The following is a 23,013-nucleotide window of genomic DNA, read 5'->3' on the forward strand; positions in this document are numbered from 1 at the left end:
CTGAAAGCGATGCCACTGAAACACGGAAAGAAAACTAGACAGTCATGACACTAACCTTGTTTTATTTTGTACTCTATGGCTCTTCATTTGCCAAAAGTGATGGCAACCATGCACCAGTATACCGTCAGTGCAAAGCAAAGAACACAGAAACACTGTTTGCCTCCCATATGCCGAAGACGTGACAAAACAAGAGCAGAGTGTTTGACAGAGACACTGAACACCCTTGAGGAGGTCTGTAGGAAACCCCTCATATTTTACCTGTGATACCGCTGGTAGTGCAGCTCCCTCTTCCTGTTTTCCTTCAGGTCCTTCTGTTACTGGCACAGCCGGATTGGCCACAACACTTTTCCACTCTAAAGATCAAATAAAAAAATTATGTTAACAAGAAGAGTCACATACAATCATGTTAGGTCCTTCAAAATTACATAAAACGGTTTTAATGAATAAACTAGAAGCTTAAGAAAAGCAATTTGTGGAAGGTTTTACCTGGTTTGAGTGTTTCAGCATCAAGCAAGCCTCCTTCTTGAAGACTTCGAATATCATCGGCTTTCACTTTATCCCATGGGATATACGTGACACCCCGCTCCACATCCCAAAACTTCTTCAAGTCCGTCTTTATGCCCTTATTCAATGCCCATGCGATCTGATCAAGGACAACAAGTCAAAAAACTGCCCACATATAGATTCAAAATGAGCTACTAAAAATGCAAACATAAGATCTGGAACAAAGCGAGTCATCCAACAGCAAACACTTGAAATTGTCTGAAAAGTTATTCACATAAATTGTTAAAAACAAGGATTAGCAAAATTAACTTATTACTTATCCATTAAAATAATTACACGAGAAGAAATGTGTAGAGTGATGTAAGAGAGATAAAACTTGCAAAGCTATGTGGTAAACTGACTTAAACTCAATTATACAAACTATTATTATCCAACTATATACATCCACAGAATGCTATGAGACTAAGCATATAGACTCAAGCACTGTTTCCTAATCTAGCTTTCTAATAAACTTAGCATTGCATACTATCAGTATTGTTGGCTCTGTAACAAATTGCGTATGTTCTTTATGTGAATGAAAGTGTATGCTAAATGTATTCAAGAGAGTCATGTAATAAGCAATAATAACTCTGACCAGGCATCTTAACCCATAAAAACTGCTGACATGAAGAAAAGTTTGGTAACGGTACCTTTATAGTTTTCTGGTTGACTTTCACAACCCCTCTGCTGAGTTTATTCAGGGCTGTGTAGGCATCTTGTCTGTGCACCATGACAATGTAGGCACAACCTCTGGGAGGAATCATCTACACCGAAACATATGTATAAAAAAACAGTTCAACTTTAGTTTAAGAGTTAATACATGGCAAAAAAAAATAAAAAAATCCACCAATGCAGATTTCCTCCAAAAAAATCCTACTGGATTCCCCTTTTTGTTCCCAAATTTTCAATGCGGAAAGAGATGCAAATTTTCCCAGCAGGCTTTACATACAGGCACCGTTCCAAAATCTAGGGAGCAGCCTTATGTCTACATAGACGACTGCATCATAACTGAAACGTGACCATGTAAGAGACCTATCCAAGTCTCATATACAACATTTAACAATAGCACATGGATAAGCAAACAAAACCGTATTATAATACATTTAAAATCCAATGCATTCTGGGATGACCTTCTCTGTATGTGATGCCTATTATGCTAATTCACATGTTTAGAGTCAGAAGGTTTTTGGCCCATAAGATACATTTAAAAAATGAAATTTATTCCTGTGATCAAAGCTGAATTTTTAGCATCATTACTTTGGTGTCACATGATCCTTCAGAAATCATAATATGATGTCATGCTGCTTTATTTTTATAGAAACTGTGATACACTCTTTCAGGACTCTTTGATGAATAAAAAAAAAATGTAAGAAACATTTGAAATAGTTTTTTTTTTTTTTAATATGACTTTACTGTTACTTTACGGATCCTTGAAAAAAAAAAAAAAATCATTCTGACCCAAATTTTAAAGGGTGATATACAGTGATTTGATTGATCTATACTCACGTTGATGGACTCGATTTGTCCAAACTCCTCCATCAGACTCATGATGTCCTGCTGCTGAGTCTTTTTGTCCAGCTGTCCGATCCATAATGTAGTACTGCACACTGAAACAATAAAAACAAAAAGCATATCAGAACAATAAGACAGTAAGTTGACACCTAACATTTATAATCTGGGCTAAAATAAGACAGCTATAAATCCTCCATGTTTCAGGCACAATTATATAAGATAAGGTTGTGTTCTCACCACTAAGAGTTTCCTTCTTGATAGAAGGAAGTCCTTTCTGTCGTCGCTCTCGCTCTTTCTCCCGGTCTCTCCTCTCCTCTGATCGCGCCTGTGGGGAACGGCCTCGCCGCTCTCTGGATCGGGAACGCGTGCGGTGATACCCCGACCGTTCTCGGCGGGAACGTGAACCGGATCGCGATCTTCCAGAGCGTGATGACGACAGTCTCTGTGGAGACCTGGAGAGACAACATTTGAAAATTACACCACAATCTTTTTAAGAGACTATATGTTTAAAGCATTCATTCAAAGATACCTTGATCTCGTCCGTCTACTGTGTCTTCGATCTCTCCCATCATCTCTCACCGAGCGTTCATTCTCAGCTGAAGCCTGACATGATGAGTCAAAGAAAATGTATGAATTTTATGTATTGTGAATTTCATGAGGCAGAAAACATTAAAGGAACACGATCATAAAAATGGAATTTACATATAACACGGAATGTCACAGAATTTCACAAATTTTTGATGAATAAATCAAAAAAGTGGAGCAGTACACCTAATCAACTAGTAGTGTATAATTATTACATTTTTTTTAATTAATCATGTTGTTGTTAATGTTTTGTGGCTTCATTTGATTACCACCATTTTGATGACAAAAAAAACCCCCACTGAATTCTTGTAAAAATGTTCAAATTTCATAAATTTAGTTGATAAGGCATGCTTTTTGATCAAATCTAAAAAAATTAATTAAAATAAAATTATTAAACCATTAAAACTGAATCCAGAAAAATTGGGGGGGGGGGGGGATGCATTTCATATAGCCATAAAAAAATATTTTTTGTAACATTTCATTAATTGTTGTTGAGTTGTACAAATTCAGGAGTCTAATAAGATACGTTTTTCAATACTAAAATTTAACCAATGAGCAGAATCAAGGAAAGTTAAAATTAAATAAAATTTATGCAAAAAATAAAATTCATTTGAAAGGGGCTTTATCTAAGTTTCAACTGGTGAGGACATGTGAGATATTATGTGAGATATTAATATCTGGTGAAGGTGCAGAGAGGATGCTCTATACCTGGTGGGTTGTACCGGGCTGTATGACACTCTCATCAAAGCCTTGAGGAATATTATCTGGTATTTGGGTCTGAACCATCACTGGGAACTCCTGAGGTGCCATCTGATCCTGGGACGGCACTTGACCCTGTGACCCCATCTGAACCTGCATCTGCGTCTGGACATGAAGAAACACTTTATTATTATTACGTACATTATTTTTGACGTCCTTATTCTTTAAAGCTCTGTGGGTCAAAGTTAATACCTGGTTAGCAATTTGGCTTAGAAGATGAGCTTGCAGGGCTTGCTGTAATTCTGGTGGGAGGTTTCTGTAAAGAATTCCAATATTAACTCAAATACCAGAAAAATGATTTAACTGTATGTGAACGGAGGAATTAGAGTTTATTATGTCCTACATGGTAATGGGAGCAGCGGGGGGTGGTTCAGTCTTTTCCTCCACAGGTTCAGGGTCATCATCATAATCAAATCGATCCAGCAGAGACTGAGTTGTACCAGAAACAAAATGTAGCAGGCAGTGAATTAAAAGCTCTAAACCACGCGCTCACTCTGTGGTTTCTTTATATCATAAGACCAGCGAGATAAGGCTGATATCTTCCAGATACCACTATTAATTCCCTAACCAGATATATAAGGATGTGTGGGTTATGTCTACATTTTTTGTCAAAAGTTATAAAGCATCAAATTGAACCACTCAGACTGCTTACCTTAGCTAGTGATGGTTTCTGCTCAGGGGGCGGGGCAGTGGACTGTGGAAGCCCCACCCCTCCGGCCTGCTGGAGACTATGAATCAGCTGCTGTAACTGACACAAACATATCAGATTAAATATCAAAATAAATATTTAAGTGATCGCACAAGCAGTGTTATATTAATATTGTGTAAAGAATTTTATATTCTCATTATTAAAAAAAATATATGATTTGTCTTTTTACATTTCAGTAAATCTAATTTATTTGTGTTTCGGTTTAGTTCTAGTAATATTTCATCTTAAATTAAATTTAGAAAGTGACGAAAGTGAAAAGTGAAAGTGAAAGTGACGTGACATTTAGCCAAGTATGGTGACCCATACTCAGAATTCGTGCTCTGCATTTAACCCATCCGAAGTGCACACACACAGAGCAGTGAACACACACACACACACACTGTGAGCACACACCCGGAGCAGTGGGCAGCCATTTATGCTGCGGCGCCCGGGGAGCAGTTGGGGGTTCGATGCCTTGCTCAAGGGCACCTAAGTCGTGGTATTGAAGGTGGAGAGAAAACTGTACATGCACTCCCCCCACCCACAATTCCTGCCGGCCCGAGACTCGAACTCACAACCATTCGATTGGGAGTCCGACTCTCTAACCATTAGGCCACGACTCCCCCTAGAAACGTTGACTTTGCAATCAACTGTAGTAAATGTTATCTTACATTTATATTTGATCATTTTAAAATATTAACAACACTGCACAAGTGAAATTTCATCCTGCTAATGCTAATTTTAGCACATTCGTTAACACAATAGAGACAGTCAAGCATCTCTAATAGCTAGACAAGAAAAAGAAAGGCAATGTGCAACCTATAGTATGTATTTTGAAAGCTAGTAAATTTCACAAAGAAACAACGATCCTTTGAATTAAAAATTACATTTTAAGTAGAAAGACTGAAATAGTGTTTTCTACAACATACTCTAAAAATCTTTCTAAAAAGTAATATTTTTGCATAGTGCCAGGTTGCTCCTTAGTACTCATGTACAAAATCTTATGCTTAATAATCTGTTATGGGAATAATACAGGAAAAATAAAAAAAATTCATAAAGAAAGTATTCATAAAGAAGTTTGAGTGCAGTGATTGTTGGATTACCTCGATGCCCCCTGTGCCCTGGAGGAGCTGGGCGACTGCAGTAAGGGTCACTGGGTTCTGAAAAGAGGGCAGGACTGCTGGCGTCTCAACCACTGGAGCTGGTGCTGGCTCTGGCACTGCTGTTTCCACTGGCACTGTCACAGCTGAAGGAGCTACAAAAAGACATGAAAACCGCAGTTTAACAGGCTGCTAGTTTGAATAGGATACAATTTATAGTCCAAGTATATGCACTATTATTCAGAAGTTTAGGCTCAGTAAGATTTTGTTGTTGTTGAAAAATGCAATAAAATTCAGCAAAGACATTAAATGACAGTAAAGACATTTATCATGTTACAAGAGATTTCCTTCATATAAATGGCGTAATAAGCATATGCTGAAAACACAGTTATGTGCATTTGAGTTTATGTTTCAGAGGAAACCACTACTAAATGATTAGCCGCAGCAACGTACAACAGACATTTGCTAGAGAAAAAAAGTAACAAAAGTTTTGTTTTTCATTTTGACCCACCACTAGAAAAGAAAGCATTAAGTTTATGAAAAAAGCTATGGATTTTATTTTTTATTTAATTTTGACACAATTGGAATGCACAAAAAATAAGGGGTGATTCAAGGATCCTGTGGGTGTAATAAAAAAAAAGTAGTGTCCCACGTGGGTCATTTTGACCCGGCCATAGGAATGAATGGTATGCCCGAGAAAAAAGAAAAAAAAAATCAGAAAGAATGCATACCCAAAAGAAGGAACTAAGACTAGAGACCTGTACGCCCGTGGGAGTACCGCAGGACCCAACGCAACAGGGTGCGGCATGGGACAACTCAGGAAGAGAGGCAGGCAGGAAGAGAAAATAAAAAGTGCACTTTAAACACCCGGATGATGCATTAAATAACAGAAAAAATTAAGTGTGGAATGTTGCACATTTTATGCACTCAACGGTCGCAGCTTTAATTATGTAACAATAATTTATGTACAAATTAATTTATGTACATGGTTGAATACATATTGCATAAGTACATGTACAGTGATTGAGTGCATGGTGTATAGTGTGTCATTTAGGATACAGCTACAGACTCAGGACAATCTGAAGTGATTAAGTTAAAATCCACTCACGCAGTGCTGAAATTGTGTTCACGAATCCTCTCCTTTTAATACACTAAGTGTAGACACTGTGAAAGATTCATTGTGGAAATATTTATTGCATTATAACAGAGCTTTATGAGATGAGCTTTTCGTGATAATAAAAGAAGTGTGCTGCTCGCATTCTGCCAAGTCAAATGCATCAATCATGTATACATTAAAGCATCTTTTATTGTTAATTCACACTTCAGGGCTGCATTAGTTGACATTAGTAAATTCATTACTTAAACTGCCAATGAAAAATTCTTCTGAACTTTCATTACTCTTAGGTATTTCAATATTTAATAACACTTAAACTAATTAGGGCTGTCACTTTTTATTCGATATTCGAAAATGCATTCGAACATGACGTGAAATATCCGTAATCGAACTATAAATAGTGGGGGGGGGGGGGGATTTAAATTTTTTATTTATCTTTGGAGTGTTATAATCTTTTGGTGTAAAAAGAAGATCTGTAAAGTTTCAAAGACTAAAGTCTCAAATCCAACGAGATGTTCTTTATAAAAGTTAAGAGTCAACCACGCCCTCCTAAAACGGCTCATTCTAACACGCCCCCACATGTCTACGTCATGATGCTGGGAGATTTGCATAACACCGGCCAAATGTTCACACAAAGAAAGGAGGAGTAACTTTTATTCTCGCTGTTCCCACCGGCACCATGTCGTGGAGACGCGGTTCCGTTTACTTTGTTTTGCCTTTCAAAAGAGGACACAACTAGAAATCAGTGGTTAAGTTTTATTTACAACACTGTTGTATTCAACCCAAATATTTAGATGTGTGCAGCGCATTTTACGGAGGACGAGGACTGTGAGACTTTCCTGTGAGAGTAGCCTACAATGCCAGTGTCTGTTTCTATAAAGTATGGCAGTAACAACTTTGCAAGGACAGTCTGGCACTTCTAACTCAGTCTGTAAATACGAAATACATTTACATATTTTTAAAAAATGTGCCACTAATGATTCATGAGTGTAGAGAAGCGTTTGTTGTTTGTCGTTTCTCTGATCACAAATGCAGACATGGTTTTACATTAACTAGGCACGATACGCAATGCAATATGTACAAACAAAACAAATCATTATAATCAACAATTATGGCCCCACTGGATGCAACAAATGCCTAATTTATTATGAGTTATATTGTTTTTGTCTCGTCACGCTGGGACATGGCATCACAGTATGGTAAGGCAGCGTTTCCCAATCCAAGTCCACTTACTACATACGACAATTGTTCTATTCGAACGCTAGTGCCCTGCGAAGTGGACATCACCGGATACATCATCATGATTCCAGCTCGAAAAGAGTGTATATGTTCCATTCATAGGGCATTAAAGTGTGCTTGATGTAAATTTAAATTGTATTTATTTATAGAGGTATAGGATGTCACTTTGTGTGTGAATACGCTACAGGCAGCAGCGCAAATCTATGAATGAATGTTCGAAAGTTCAACACTCTTAAACTAAACTTCAATGAATTTCACCTGCTCAGGGGGTAAGGAGCAACGAACACTGTACAGGGATCATATCAATCGGAACGCAGTTCATGCATGTAGCTCTTCTAACGAGCTGGCAAACGTCCAATCACAATGCACTGGACTGCTGGCCAATCAGCGCACACCTTGCTTTTCAGAACGATGAGCTTTGTAAAAATTTAGAGAAAAAACAATAATGTATAGTACGAGGAAAAGTTTTTTTTTTTTTACCTTAAATTGCATAAACCCATTGCATTACACCAAACACACAAAAAACAATGTTCTGTTTAGCAGCGTTATATGACCTCTACACTTTTTTTTTATATATAAAGGTGACATGTTTTCAGTGCTATAACCAGGTCCCCGGCGCATCTACCATCCAAGGAAACATGAAAAAGATTAACCCAATAACTTTGTTTTGTTAAGCCTTTTTCTGCAAGCGTCTGAGAAAACGATCGTGTCAGATTTCACTCCCTTGGTGATGTGGCAAAGAGATCTCATTATAATATTACCGCCCCTTAATCTGTAAGTTTATACCCACAGTGTTGTCATTTTGATTTCGCAAGTGATTTCGCAAGTGTGTACCAGCTCTAATGCCATGGTGAAAGTTTGAGCAAAACATGCTAACTGTTCTGCCTGCACAAACGAGAACAGAACATTATATAGAGTCCCAGTCTCAGAGGAGACAAGAGAGCTGTGGATTTATTGATTCATTTACTGTTTATTGCTACTGCCACACAGATCTAAAATAAACATTTATTTCCCAGCAGATTACCTTCACAGACATAATCGGCTATTTTTGTAACTCGTCTGCTTTTATCATAAACTTCTGTTTTAGCTTAAACTTCACAGACACATTCCGAGGACACCAGAGACTTACATTACAATATTGTGAAAATGAATAATGTTTCCTTTAAAAAGAGACCGCCACAGTATAAAAAGCTGTGATATCGGATCTATTGATTTTTCTGATCCTGCACCTCTCTCTTTTGCACAGTACATATTAGAGATAACCCGGGAAGAACACTTTGGAGGTTAAATACAAGCATTCTAAATAACCAACAATTTCAAACTCAAATTAAGGATGACAATTTTTTTTTTAATGAAAATTATAAATGGGGAGGTTAACTCAGCCACAGTATGGGATTATTTAAAAACAGTCATTAGGGGAAAAATTATATCCTTTTGTGCCTACAAAAAGAAATTAAAGCAATTAAGACAAACAAATATCCATAATGAACTTAATTAAAAATAAAGCAGAAATGAATGTATTCAGAAGAAATATTGACTATATAATATACATTTATGAAATATTTAAAAGATGCATTTAAATACTATGAATTAGGCTCTGAATCAACTAAACTTTTGGCAAGGAAGCTACAAAAACAACAAATGGATAATTCAATACATAAAATAAGGGATCTGAAATCTATAATAATATAAAAATTCAATAAAAACAAAATGAAAATGGACCAATTTCGATCCTGGACATCGATTACAAATTATATACAAGCATCCTTGCCAAAAGACTGCGAAAGATTCTCCCCTAGCTAATACATTACAGTGAGACTGGGTTTATCTCTCAAAGACAAACTCATGATAATATAAGACGATCTATAAATATATTAAATTGTATCAGACAGGACAAACTTAAAGCTCTTTTAAAGGCTTTTGATTCTGTAAGTTGTAAGTCCTCAACTGGGATCAGAATTTGCTGACATTTTTAGGAATATATTTAAAAATAATATTTAACACTAGCAGGGGTAAATTTTGACCCACTTAACAAAAATCAAAAATGACATACATAGATGGAATGCCTTCTCTTTCCTTGGCCTTAGTCACAGAATTGATTTGATAAAGATGAACATCCTTCCACAATATCTCAATTTATTTCAAGCACTTACCTTTCCAGATTTATTTAGCAAGGGAAAAAGCCCAGGATTAAATTCAAGACATTAAAGCTCCCAATGGAGGGAGGTATGGCACTACCCCATTTTTGGGATTATTTTTATTCAGCCCAGACTAAATCTTTAATCAACAAATGAAATCCAACATATCAAGCTAGGTGGAAATATATTGAATTTTTCATAATAAATGATCGCCCAATTTAAGCAGTATTGGGACATAAAAGTTTGGGAAGATTTATAAATAATGTGCAAAACCCATTGATTAAAGCCCAACAAAAATCTGGAATAAAATAAAAGAATATAAACTCGATCGTAAATTACAAATAATTCAATGGTGTGCCAATAACCCTGAATTTAAGACAAATAGAATGAGAAAAAAAAATTGGGGTCTCAAATTTTGTATCTCAAAAGAAGAAACAACATTAAATTTTCTTATGGAAAAGGAAGATTTGAAAGACTTTGAGAGTTTGAATAAAGGACACTACCTTGAGAAATCGGACTTTTATAGATATCTCCTCTATGCAATCGTTTTGAAAACAACATCAAAAACAAAACCGACTTTGATGACCCAATATTGAAGATATTTACAGGTGCTTACCAAGGTGATTTAAATAAGGATGCCATTTCTAAATATTATAAAAGTCTTAGAGGGAAGAAAAACTTACCGGTACTCTACAGAATATTTAAAGAAAAGTGATAACCTTTCTGGGCAGAGCTTCATAAAGCAGTGGAAAGCATTTTTAACACTACACTGCCTTTGGAATTTTCCACATTACATTTAGGAAATAGTGATTTCCAGACAAGATGGCCTTAAAAAAAAATACTTATTTGGCATTTTAACATCTGGTAAAAAAGCACTTACAAGACGTTGGTTGTTTCCTGAATCCCCCCCACAATATAAGAATGGATGGATAAATTATATGTATGTTATGGAAAAGATTACTTTTTGCCATCAAGAACAAACACTTAATATTATTTAGTATGGAGTTTGATTATTAAGTACATACCTACCCTCTGAATTGTAAAAAATTATTATTGTTATTAATATTATTACATTTTTATTTTGTTACGTTATGTAAAAAACAAAAAAAATGGCAGAGGAAAATGTAAATACATCTGTTTTTAAATAATGTAACGTTGCTTATGCTGCCACATCAAAATAAAACCTTTCAAAAAAAAATTTTTTTGATTAAGGTAATTAGAAGTAAAACTTGGTAACCATGTGTGAATGCAAAGACATTTTAACTGAACTTAGGACTGGCGGTGGTGCTTTTTATTGGTCATTCAGTGTTTCTGTATATATATATATATATATATATATAAGTGCTGTCAACGTTAACGCGTTAACGCATGCGATTAATTTTTGTCTGGTTTAACGTGTCAAAATATTTAACGCAATTAACGCAGCATCTGTATTTTCTGCCATCCGTTGGCTAGCTTTACATTATATGATCACGCTCTTATTCATTTAAATGCTTTTAAACATTTCAAGCGCGGCAAGACAAAAGAGAATGCGCTGTCTGTGAATGCCCTTATGTGACACATACACACGTACACACACACACACACACACAATGCATAGACAGGGCGCCAGAATCCAGTTCTCTTAAGCGCTTGAACTAACAATAAACATCCCAAAGTGCCAGTTTTGTCAATTATCCTCATAAGATCAATCTTAAATGATTTATATAAAGTCTAAAATGAACAAAAAGAATTGTGAGAGAATGAGGCGAGATTCATTGACAGTATATAAAGGTGAGATCCGCGTGTCTGTCTGCTCTTAAAGGGACAGCAGCCAATAAAGCTTCCTGTCAGTAAAGTTAAAGAACAAAGGGAACAGAGAAAATGACTCGCTGCTCTTGACTAAATAACTTTTGTAGCTTTAATAAGGATTAACTATTTAATTTATAGTTTATGCAGTGCAGACTGCATATAACTTTGATAACTTTATTAAATTTCTGTATATTTCCTAACTGTTAAGACAGGAAGGGCAGGAGTAAACATGACATTTATTATGGGTTTATGTTAGCATTGTTTTAAGTTTACTTAAATTAAAAACTGTTATATTTTTGAAGCCTAATAATAAATGTAAAAAAAAAAAAAAGAATCAGTAGCTGTATTAATATCAGTAATACTGGCCTTCATTCATAAGATGCCATTTAAACAAGTATTTAAAATATACTGTCTTTATGTTGTTTCTACATTAATTTGATTAACTGTGAAATTATTACATTAAAAAATATATTAAAAACGTACAAAAACATTTCTTTTTTATTGCGATTAATCACAGAAAAAATGTGTGATTAATCTTATAATTATAAAAATAAAAATAAAGTTTTTAATCGATTGACAGTACTAATATATATATATATATATATATATATATATATATATATATATATAAAAACTTGCGGGGAAAACCTGAACAATTATACTGAAATCATTTGCGGAAATCAAAACAGGGACAATAATAAGTGAGCACCAGCCAATGAGATTTCAGTTTGAACTACTTATTTTGACAGGAAAATAAAACTGAATATTGTTAACATGTAGCACGTCAATTCTGCATATAAGACTCTCTTGTTCTCTCTGCTCTCATAAAAATGAAGGGGAGTTGTGCACCGTTACACTAGAGTTCACAGTACATCAAACACAGGTGCACTTGCGTCCATTGAGATGAACCGAAGACAGCACAGATACCTTGACGGAGTGGGACTCTGAAGCACTCAGTCAGTGTGTTCAGAGAGTGAAAATATCTCTGTGCTAAACTTATACTTAGCCTCCAACTCACACCGTGGTGAATAAAACCAAGAGTATATAGCCACTGGCTAATATTAGACATCATTAAGTTGCCCAGAGAGAAGATTTAGTCGCATATACAAGTGATTTACTCTCAATATAGAAGGATGGTTTTTACTGTATTTGAAGAGAAATTTCACCAACACCAAACTTTTGAATGGTAGTGAATATATAAAGACTCTGACTCAAAAGGCCTGATATAACACCTAAAGAGTAAAGCATAATGACAAAAGCCAACATTTAACTCTTGTGCTTATTTACCGGCAGCTGTGATTCCATTCTCCACAACAGGTAGATCAGAAGCTGTGGCCATGTTTAACAGCGGCTGAATGATGTCCATGCTGAACACGTCATTCTTCTCCCACAGATTCAACACACGCAATATCTTCCCCTACATTTCAACAAAAAAAATACACCGATAAAATCCACCAGCACTGAAACACCTTGCTGTAATATCACTGGACGTAATTGTTCAATACCTTATCATCGGCTGGGCACTGGAAAAGGTTCTGAAATGTAACCGTGAAGTTTTTCAAAAACCTCGGACCGAACACATCTTTGTCTGTGCCGAACTGATGACGCGACTGTCGGATAATTGAGTCGACCACATAGAGACCAGCAACCTTTAGGTCTGGTTTACACTGATGGAAAAAAGAAACACATTCATTCTTTACCTTCCCATAACAGCAACCATCAGTAAAAGGATTTCAGTATATTTATTACATACCCTCTTGATGAACTTCTCCACGATCTGAACAACGTGCTTGTAAAGCTAATAAAGCAAATAAACCATAAAAACTCAGTCACAAAACAAAGATTCAACAAAATGATAACAGAAACGTGTGGTTAAAGTGTGGTCACAAAGAATGTCAAAACACCAATAGGTATGAAAAAAATCTAACTCCGTTTTAACGATCAAAATCAAAAGATACATCGCATGAAAACTGGGCTTAAATTATAATTTTAATTCATTTCTCTTCTACCGTACAAAATTAATGGGTGCATTCAAAGTCCAAACAGCTGATTTAGTCACTTTAATCCATAACGCTTCCTTCAGTGAAAAAGTCCATTACCTGTTGTCCTCTTATATCGAAACCCCCTGACGTATTTGTTTTGACCTGTAAACTGTGCTTATTTCTCTCCTGATCTAGATGAGATGCATTTGCCTTTCGGCTTCACAAGACGTTAATTGTAGAGAGATGCAACGATACCATTTTTTTCCGAACAGATCCGATACAGAAATTTCTGAGTATCTGCCGATACCGATCCAATCCCAGTGCAGTTTTTGTTTTAATCATTGTAGATTTTCTATAATTCTCTTTAGTGTTGACCTGATCATCGCTCTTTAAAACACAGTGTTAAACACAATCTACTACATATACTCAACTTAATTTTAATGAAAAATAACAAATGAAAAATAATCATATCCTATGACAAAAATTATATTATAAACTAGGTTAGTGGATAATACAGCAGCAAAAGAAACTCTAGATTATAGAAAAATCACAGGTGCACAATTTTATCAAATCTAGTGACATTTTTTGCAAATAAAAGTGAATAAGTCTCAAATCTGGTAAAATGCTCATTGAAAAAAACACATTGCTCTTTATATTGTTGTAAAATACATTCATGAAAAAACAAGTATATACATTTATATAGAAATCTAAAAGACGTTTATTTTAAATGTATAGCACAGTAATAAAAGGCAGCAACATGTGATAGAGAGGACAGAACAAGAAAGACTATTAATAATCTTTGATTGCGCAGAAAAGTATTATAATACTAAAGGGAGCCAATATAGAGCGGCACAGAGCACTTATGCGCATCCTATGCTCAGAATGATGAGCTTGAAACAACACAGAGTCACAGTGTGCAGACTGTGTGTATTTAATCAGTGCGTTAGTTTTAACCTCAGATACTGTGTGCTCTTGAAGAGAGTTTCATGGTTTTGACTGTAGTAACCGAACGCATCACACAGTTTGAACACTGAATGGAGGATGACAGACAGCCGCAGCGGAGAGAAGAGTTTGTGAACTTGAATTTAATGACTTCAATTATTAATCTGTACCTCACATCGAACAGTTTAAGAACACTTGAAAAATAGTGCACAAAAACGTTTTGGTGCTTTATAATGTGTCTGTGCCTTTTAGTGGGGCTCAACAATAACACAATAGTATACACAGTATTAGTGTTGTCACTGTACCAAAATTTCAGTATTCGGTTCAGATACCAGTTAAAATCCACTGTTCTCGGTACCAATTTCGGTACCAAAGCAAAACACAAAAATATGCTAATAAAAAAAAAAAAACACTCTTTATCACTAAAGACAAAACCAATGCCATTCTTTATACTTATTTACAATTGTGTTTAAATTTTTTCTACAAGTAATATAATTATGAAAAATGGTAAACAAGTTTCACTCAAATTTAATTTGTCTTTTAATTAATTAAATTTAAACATTTTCTTTTTCGTATTAAAATTTTGTATTAAAATTAAAACATGGAAGAAATATTGTGAGATTTATTTCTTTAAAAAATAAAGCTTTATAAAAAAAATTCAACGGTAGTAGCAGTATCACATACATTCTACTAAATAATAGTAATATTTCTAGCACAATGCCTTTATGTAAATATGAACTTATTTTGATGGGCTGCCGTGAATACCTTTAAATTGACACTGGTTTTACTCTAATGAAACAGTAAAATGCTTGTGAAGTGACTCAGAACAGTTCTGGTGATGTTGTCTATGTATTTATGTCCTCATTGAGACAGCAGATGCTGAAATTACTGCGTCACGCGCGTCAGTCTATGTAGGAAAAAAAAAAAAAAAAAAAACATTCATTCATTCACACAGGCTACGTTCACACTGCAGGGCTTAATGCTCAATTCCGATTTTTTGAAAAAATTCGATTGTTTTTTCCAAGGCCGTTCACATTTCCAATTAAATGCGACCTTTTGTGATCTCCTGTGTGAACGTGAAATGACCCAGAAGTGACCCGCATGCGCAGAAGAGTACTCAGCGCTCAACGACGTCACTCGTTGTTTGCGGAAGTAGCTAACATTAAACATGGATGTCAACAACAGTGTAGTCAACAGCGGAGCTCTTTTTGCAATATTAAAGTTATTTTCCCAACGGAGCCAGCACAAATACAATCTTCTCGTTTTAAGAAGAAAAATTAAAAAGGAGGAGAGCAAGGTTTTTGGCCATGGCGTTTTGTGGAGCAGTGTTAGCAATGTCGGTACAGAGAAACGAGTGGGTGCGGAGTCGCAGCCAGGAGTGGTGGGATACTGATGTGAGTGGCTTCACTAATACAGAATTCATCAGTTTATTTTCTCGTTCCCGCCTACTTCAACGCAGACGTATGACGTTTGTAGCGTATCAATGACGTACGGGTCGGATACATGTGGCCTGGCCGTTCAGATGGAGGTCGCATTTCAAAAGATCGGATACGTAGCGGATTCAGGACCACATACCCAAGTGGCCTGGGTCACATTTGAAAAGATCGAATCTGTGTCGTTCAGACTGTCATGAAAAGATCAGATACAGGTCGCATAGGGGCAAAAAAATCGGATTTGGGTCGTTTCAGTCTGCAGTGTCAATGTAGCCACAGAGACGCGCAGAACATGCAGGATTCAGATTTCAACCAACTTTTGCGGCTTAACATTTACAGATACAGGTCCATATGGAGATTTGATTTGATTAATTTATGCTTACTTTGACAAACTCTGTGACTGCCCATATTAAAATGCAAGTTTTATGTGATTAAAATGTAAGGATTTTGAGATTCCGTCCGCGTTTTCTGCTTCGCGGAAATCATAGCGCTGTATGGGTCAAGAAGCGGGTTGACCGAGTACTCTTACCACCGGTACTTAAAGAAACCTGGTACCGTGACATTTTAATTTTTTTTGTTCCGACTTGGTACCGAAGTACCGGGTCTTTAGACAACACTATGCAGTATTGGATTTGGATCGGTCTCGTCTGAGCGATACCCGATCCACAGAAAATGCCAGTATCGGATGCATCCCTAATCAATTGATGTACTGGAGTCATGTGGATTATTGTGATGTTTCTATAAGCTGTTTGGACTCTCATTCTGACGGCACCCATCCACTGCAGAGGATCCTTGAGGTTGATTTAATTTTCAGCAAATTTTCTTTTAATGTGAGCTATTCTATAATAAATGATTGTGCTTGCAAAACAGATTCTTTAAACCCATTTTTTTAATAAAATAATCACTGCAAACTCAAATAACAAACATAATTCAAATGATTCTTTAAATAATATTGAAATAATTCTTCATGATTATCAAGATCCCTTCCTTTTGCTATTTTCCGTCCCGACTTACCTTGATAGCTTTGATTCCCGCTTTGGTTACAGACATCATTTTGGCTCGAGAGATCGGGGGAGTCATGTCCATCATGGACAGCATCTACAGGGTAGAAAGCAGGATGAAGAAATGTCAAATTTACCCTCATAAGAAATGTAAACCAAGAACTGAGACCAAAACATCCAAAATGACATGCAAAATTTTCAGCTGAGTTACTGGCCAACTAGATCTCAAAAACCTCTGAGAACATAGACAACGTCAAAATGAATAAAACACGCATTTAAAACCTTAAAACAAACTTAATGAAAACACCAGATCTCTGTTTTTAACTCGGAAACACCTTTATAAAATTGATTAAATCATCAATAAGGTTGATCAGGTCTCTGACTCTGTAGGGGGCGCCACTGCTATTCCCTCCACATTCAATTCTAATACAACGAAACGGTCAAAACTAGATTAAAACACTAAAAGTATTATGTATGCCTCGCATAATCTCCTTATAAACCTCTTTATGTGCTGTAAGCGCTCAAACTAACTGTAATGAAGTGCAGTTTAACAGCACAAACAGGTAGAAGGTCACTAAACAAATTAACTTCATTCAAACTATTACCACGTCTGTTTAACTATAAACCGGGTTTTATTTGACTTTAGAATATTAAGATGCAAAAACTATTATATTTATCCATAAGTGAACAACAAACAAACATAAACACCGATTGTTTTTGGAGTCGCTAAGCGCGCGCTCGGCTAATGCTAAAGGGTAAACGGCAAATAAAACACAAAATTCTTACCTCCCCGTTAAAGGCGTTCACCGCTTCCATGTCCATGAGCGTTATTAACTCAGTATGTCTTTGGATATATTATTCTGTACCCGAATAAACATGTGTAAAATGTATTTTCGAATTGGAGGCCGCATGAGATCGACGCTCAAAAACTCAACACAACCTTCTGCGAACGTCGATGCGTGACGCGCGTGCGCGAGGAGAGAGCGCCACCCCGCGCACCGGAGAGCAACCGTAGAGACATTGGTTTATTTCAAAAACATTTTGACAAAGATATCTGCCAATATCCCAAGCTCGATTTTTTTTTAAATAAAGAAATTTAGATCCCAAAAAAACTCCGTCATATACAATAGACAATTAGTTTGAGTGCTTACAGCATATGCAAAGGTTTATAGAGAGATTATTCAAGGGATACATAATAATTTTAGGTAATTAATTAATTAATTAATGATTGAATGAATGAATACATTTAGATCCCCCAAAATCTCCGTCATATAAAATACACACGAATTAAAAATTATAAAAAGAAATGTTTTCTTATCAACGGGAATTTTCATGTGTCCAGTGCTTTTTCAGGTTGTTCCATTTGGTCTTTTATTTTGAAATGTCGAGTTCCGGTCTGATTGATCAGAGCCATGCCGACAGTCAGCGTGAAGAGAGACCTGCTCTTCGAAGCTCTGGGACAGAAGTACAGTAAGTGTTTAATGTGTATGTAAATGTGTTAGTTAATGTGTTGCTCGATGTGCGTGTGACACTCAAAACGAATTTAATATAAATGTATCCGGAGTGTCGCAGAGATTGCATCAGATTCAAATCATTCCGAGATTTCACCGAATTCAGTGCAGATTTTGTTTTATATTTAATTGTATTTTTTCTAGTCTGTTGCTGCTTGAATTCTGTAGTGCTTTATGTCTTATATTGTAGTTTTTAATGCTCCATTTATTTGAAAAGCTGAGATGTCAAAATCGCAAGCCCATTGATGACGCAATCATACTGCGACTCAATTTCAGGCTTAAATCTTAATTTTTTTATTTATTTATATAATAACATTTTATATTCTATTCACATTTCAGCTGATGAAGAATTTGATGAACTATGTTTCGAGTTTGGCCTCGAGTTGGACGAAATCGTAAGTCATGTGAAACTGTATTTGTTTACAAACTGTCTTTGTTAATAAAGAGTTTTTAACGTAATTATATACACATACACACATACATATAATTTATATTATTTATATAATATAATAATGTCTATTTTTGTTTTTTAAATATTTGTTTTTAAATATTTTATATATATATATATATATATATATATATATATATATATATATATATATTAATTTAAATTAATTAAATATTTAGAATATCATTAGAGAAATTTTAAATTGACACATTTAATTTGAAAGAGAAAAAGGATTATTTTGTCTGTCTCTCCATGTGTAGACATCAGAGAAGGAGATCTTGAGCCGTGAGCAGGGAAATGAGAAGGCCGAAGGAGCGTCTGATGTCGTGCTGTATAAGATCGATGTGCCAGCGAACCGCTATGATCTCCTGTGTCTGGAGGGTCTCGTCAGGGGTCTGCAGGTCTTCAAGGAGAAGTGAGACTCAGTGTTTGTGGTTCCGCTGTCAGATTGAGTGAAATTGTCTTTTTATGACTGGTTTTGTTGGGTTTGTAGGTTGGAAGCTCCCCGGTACAAGCGTGTGAGTCCAGCGGACAGAGGAGAGCCTCAGCGGCTGCTCATAACTGAGGAGGTTCATATCAGAGTCGTATTGCAGCATAGATATTTAATTATATTGATTTCTTAAGAGCTCAAGTACAGTGAGAAACCATCAGCCATTGTAAATAATGGAGGGAGATCATTTAAATGAATGTGATGGTTGCGGTGCTGATATTAGATTATATGACGTGTTTCTCTAGACGGCATCTGTGAGGCCGCAAGCTGTAGCAGCTGTACTGCGCAACATCAGCTTCACTCAGGAGCGATACGAGAGCTTCATCGAGCTGCAGGAGAAGCTGCACCAGAACATCTGCAGGTCAGTCATCAGATCACTCGCTGCTTTACTGTGAGAAGGTGCACTGCCGATACAGAGGTTTAACACTCTGCTCTTCTCTCATCAGGAAAAGGACCCTGGTAGCCATAGGAACTCATGATTTAGACACCATCTCTGGTCCTTTCACCTACACAGCCAAACCTCCCGGCGAGATCCGCTTCAAACCACTCAATCAGAGCAAAGAGTACACCGCCACTGAGCTCATGAGTCTCTATAAGGTGAGATTTGATTGGCTGTTCTGACCAGTAAATCAGCATTTTCATTACCTCAAATAAAATCAAATATAAAAAATAAAGTTTAAATTCCGCCAGCTGCCATGGCAACATTTCTCATTTTCATTTAGTTTAGGTTGAGGTACTAAAATAATTCAAATTAAAAACTAAAACTTTATAATAATCATAAAAAACACTATATAGACAAAGTTAAATTAAATAATATTAAAAAAGACAAAAACAACAAAGTTACCGGAAGTTTAAGGAAATTGTAAATGAAACAATGTATACAAGTGAACTCAAGATATTTCCAAAAACTATAACAGAACAGCATTTCCTATTTTCAAATGAAGTATTAAAATAACTACAAAACTTGAAGACTGTAAAAATTATACAAACATGCAATCACTAAAACTTTCACATTACAATGAAACCTATAGAAAATATAAAAATATGAACTGCAATATAATATAATAGGGCAACATTTCTAATTTCCGTTTAGTTTAAGCTAAAGTACTAGCATAACTAAAGCTAAAAACTATACAGGGCAATTAAATAAGAAGAAAAAAAAACTAAACTTTTAAATTAAGATGAAATCAGAAAATCTAAAAATAAAACAAATTAAACATATCAACGAAACCTATAATAGTACATCGGTGATACTTAATACTGGGCCAGATGGATTCTGATTGGCCACAGTCGGTCAAGTCTCCTACTGTGAAGTGAAATCTGATTGGTCAGTATATTAGTAAGTTATTTGCCAACATATTTATGTCTAGTCTTGTATGTTTCTTGAGTTTTTTTTCCCCCAGTCTGCATCATTTAACAAGTTGAAACCAATAAAAAAGTTTTACTCTTGAATATTTAATGTCCTGTAGAGTGACAGTCATCTGAGGCACTACCTGCACATCATCGAGAATGAACCGCTGTACCCCGTCATATACGACAGTAATGGAGTCGTCCTGTCTATGCCTCCGATCATCAACGGTGAGTTAAATACACACTTACAGGAGCATGGATAGATGTGCACACACACACTCCTTTTTTTCTGTTTAACTTTTTAGGCTTTGGACCTTTTTGTCCATTTTTTTGCAGATTGAGCTGTTGTTTTTTTTAAAATTATTAGTCTAAAGTTTTGTACTTCTCTCTCAGGGGACCACAGCAAAATCTCATTAAACACAAAGAACATTTTCATTGAGTGCACGGCCACAGACCTCACAAAGGTAAACCGTTTTACTGTTCTAACTTTTTTATTACTATTTTATTTAGCAATAATACGATATACACTACAGCTTAAACATTTGGAGTCTGTACGATTATAACTTTTTTTTAAAGAATTATTACTTTTATTCAGAAATGATGCATTAAATGGATCAAAAGTAGCTGTAGAGACATTTCTAGTGTTACAAATGACTGCTGTTCTTTTGAGCTTTCTGTTCATCAAAGAATCCTCAAAATCTAAGAACTACAGCATGCTTTTAAACATGAAAAACGTTTTCTGTGTGTGTTTGCAGGCAAAGATCACGCTGGATATGGTAGTGACCTTGTTTAGTGAATACTGCGATGAACCATTCACGTGAGTATCAAGTTACACACTCTGTATTGTTTTCTAGCATCTCCAGTTTGGATTCAGCCAGTGAGTGTATGGTTCAGTTCTGAAATGTTTGTTTCTCTTTATTCAGGGTTGAGGAGGCAGAAGTTGTTTATCCCGATGGCAGATTGTGTCTGTATCCCGTATGTATTCAGTTTTTAACTTGATTGTAATTACAATGACTTACCACACAACCACACTGAAGTTAAAGACATAGTTCAACCAAAAATGAACTTCATGTCATTTACTCATCCTATCTTTCTTCCATGGAACACAAAAGATGATTTTAAGAATGTTGGTTTCCCATTCTCTTCCATTGAATGCTCAAAAATAAAATGGCAACCCAAAACCGTTTGGTTACCAACACATAACCAGAAGTGCACCTAGACAAGTAGAGTCTCTTTTAATTTTTATTTCATTTTTAAATGCAAAACTAATCTCTTTTTTTGCTACAAATGCTTTTGATAGAGCTCAACTTGTGTGAATAAATATTAAATCCAGATTAAAGCAACATTAGATTGGCTTTAAAGAAAAAATCATGACAGTATTAGTAATAGATTCCGCCTTATTAAAAAATGTGATTTTGTTATTTGCTGATGTCGACTTTGACTTCAGGAGCTGGCGTACAGGACAGAGACACTGTCTGGGGACTTCATCAACAAAAGAGTTGGCATCAAGTGAGCACATTATAAATCTTTCACTTGAGCTCATTAGAGATTTTCAGATTTGTTTCTTAGCTACAAACGATTGAACCCTGATCACCACGCGCTCTGTGTTGTCTCTCAGTGAATCGGCAGAAAGCATCGCTCAGCTGCTGACCCGGATGTGTTTGAGGTCAGAGGTCAGCGGAGAGGGCGATCTGATCCAGGTTGAGATCCCGCCCACGCGTGCTGATGTCATCCATGCCTGTGACATAATGGAGGACGCCGCCATAGCGTATGGCTTCAACAACATCGTCAGGAGCACGCCGCGCACATACACCGTAGCCAATCAGGTTCAAGAGTAACATTCATTCTGACCAATTAAACTTGAGATCAGGTTCAGTGCTGATGTTATGGCTCTTAAACGTGTGTTTTTTTTATATATATTTGCAGCTCCCTCTAAATAAGTTGTCAGAGTTACTGAGGCAAGATCTCGCAGCCGCTGGGTTTACCGAAGCGCTGACATTCGCTCTGGTTAGAAATCACTCCTTTCTCTTATATTCTGGATGTTTAGTCTATTTAGAAAGTGTCTTGAACTGAAAACATTTGCCATTTAGTTTTCATGACTATTTCTCTCTCTCTCTCTCTCTCTCTCTCGGAGCTCTAGAATAAAATGATCGTTGTTATTAGGACTTGGTAGATACTTTTCCAATTCGCAAGTCCTTGATTTCATTAAACTTCAATTCAATGTCAATTAGTTTGGATAAATATCAGGTATTCTACATGTCAAGTTTTCTTAAGGAAAACAACATCTCAACTAATGCAGTAAACTACACAGGGATCCATCTCAGGTGATACATTTACTATATTATTATATTAAAGATTAAATTAACAAAGTCCATTGCTTTCTATTT

General features: G+C 35.9%; 2 protein-coding genes across 2 annotated transcripts in view; one reads left to right on the forward strand and one right to left on the reverse strand.

The window, feature by feature from the left end:
- The window catches only part of scaf4b (SR-related CTD-associated factor 4b), a 35,298-nt gene extending 17,481 nt beyond the window's left edge, over nt 1–17,817 (reverse strand). The window contains exons 1-16 of the mRNA XM_059513886.1: nt 17,614–17,817; nt 16,841–16,924; nt 13,223–13,267; nt 12,975–13,136; nt 12,757–12,886; nt 5,191–5,342; nt 4,052–4,147; nt 3,743–3,828; nt 3,592–3,655; nt 3,349–3,504; nt 2,585–2,658; nt 2,293–2,507; nt 2,050–2,150; nt 1,194–1,307; nt 487–643; nt 259–353 (exon numbers count right to left, since the gene is read on the reverse strand). Of these exons, the coding sequence (XP_059369869.1) occupies nt 259–353; nt 487–643; nt 1,194–1,307; nt 2,050–2,150; nt 2,293–2,507; nt 2,585–2,658; nt 3,349–3,504; nt 3,592–3,655; nt 3,743–3,828; nt 4,052–4,147; nt 5,191–5,342; nt 12,757–12,886; nt 12,975–13,136; nt 13,223–13,267; nt 16,841–16,924; nt 17,614–17,649 (1,767 nt within the window). The 5' untranslated portion in view covers nt 17,650–17,817. The remainder of the gene's footprint in view (nt 1–258; nt 354–486; nt 644–1,193; nt 1,308–2,049; nt 2,151–2,292; nt 2,508–2,584; nt 2,659–3,348; nt 3,505–3,591; nt 3,656–3,742; nt 3,829–4,051; nt 4,148–5,190; nt 5,343–12,756; nt 12,887–12,974; nt 13,137–13,222; nt 13,268–16,840; nt 16,925–17,613) is intronic.
- Nucleotides 1–23,013, forward strand: part of LOC132107724 (phenylalanine--tRNA ligase beta subunit-like) — a 297,726-nt gene that overhangs the window by 272,740 nt on the left and 1,973 nt on the right. The window contains exons 2-14 of the mRNA XM_059513887.1: nt 18,238–18,297; nt 18,678–18,733; nt 19,047–19,201; nt 19,280–19,355; nt 19,522–19,637; nt 19,723–19,873; nt 20,746–20,854; nt 21,020–21,090; nt 21,382–21,443; nt 21,550–21,601; nt 22,074–22,135; nt 22,245–22,452; nt 22,553–22,633. Coding sequence (XP_059369870.1) covers nt 18,240–18,297; nt 18,678–18,733; nt 19,047–19,201; nt 19,280–19,355; nt 19,522–19,637; nt 19,723–19,873; nt 20,746–20,854; nt 21,020–21,090; nt 21,382–21,443; nt 21,550–21,601; nt 22,074–22,135; nt 22,245–22,452; nt 22,553–22,633 — 1,257 coding nt within the window. The 5' untranslated portion in view covers nt 18,238–18,239. The remainder of the gene's footprint in view (nt 1–18,237; nt 18,298–18,677; nt 18,734–19,046; nt 19,202–19,279; nt 19,356–19,521; nt 19,638–19,722; nt 19,874–20,745; nt 20,855–21,019; nt 21,091–21,381; nt 21,444–21,549; nt 21,602–22,073; nt 22,136–22,244; nt 22,453–22,552; nt 22,634–23,013) is intronic.

The sequence above is a fragment of the Carassius carassius genome, chromosome 28 (genome assembly GCF_963082965.1).
Source record: "Carassius carassius chromosome 28, fCarCar2.1, whole genome shotgun sequence".
In the NCBI taxonomy this organism is placed as follows: Eukaryota; Metazoa; Chordata; class Actinopteri; order Cypriniformes; family Cyprinidae; genus Carassius; species Carassius carassius.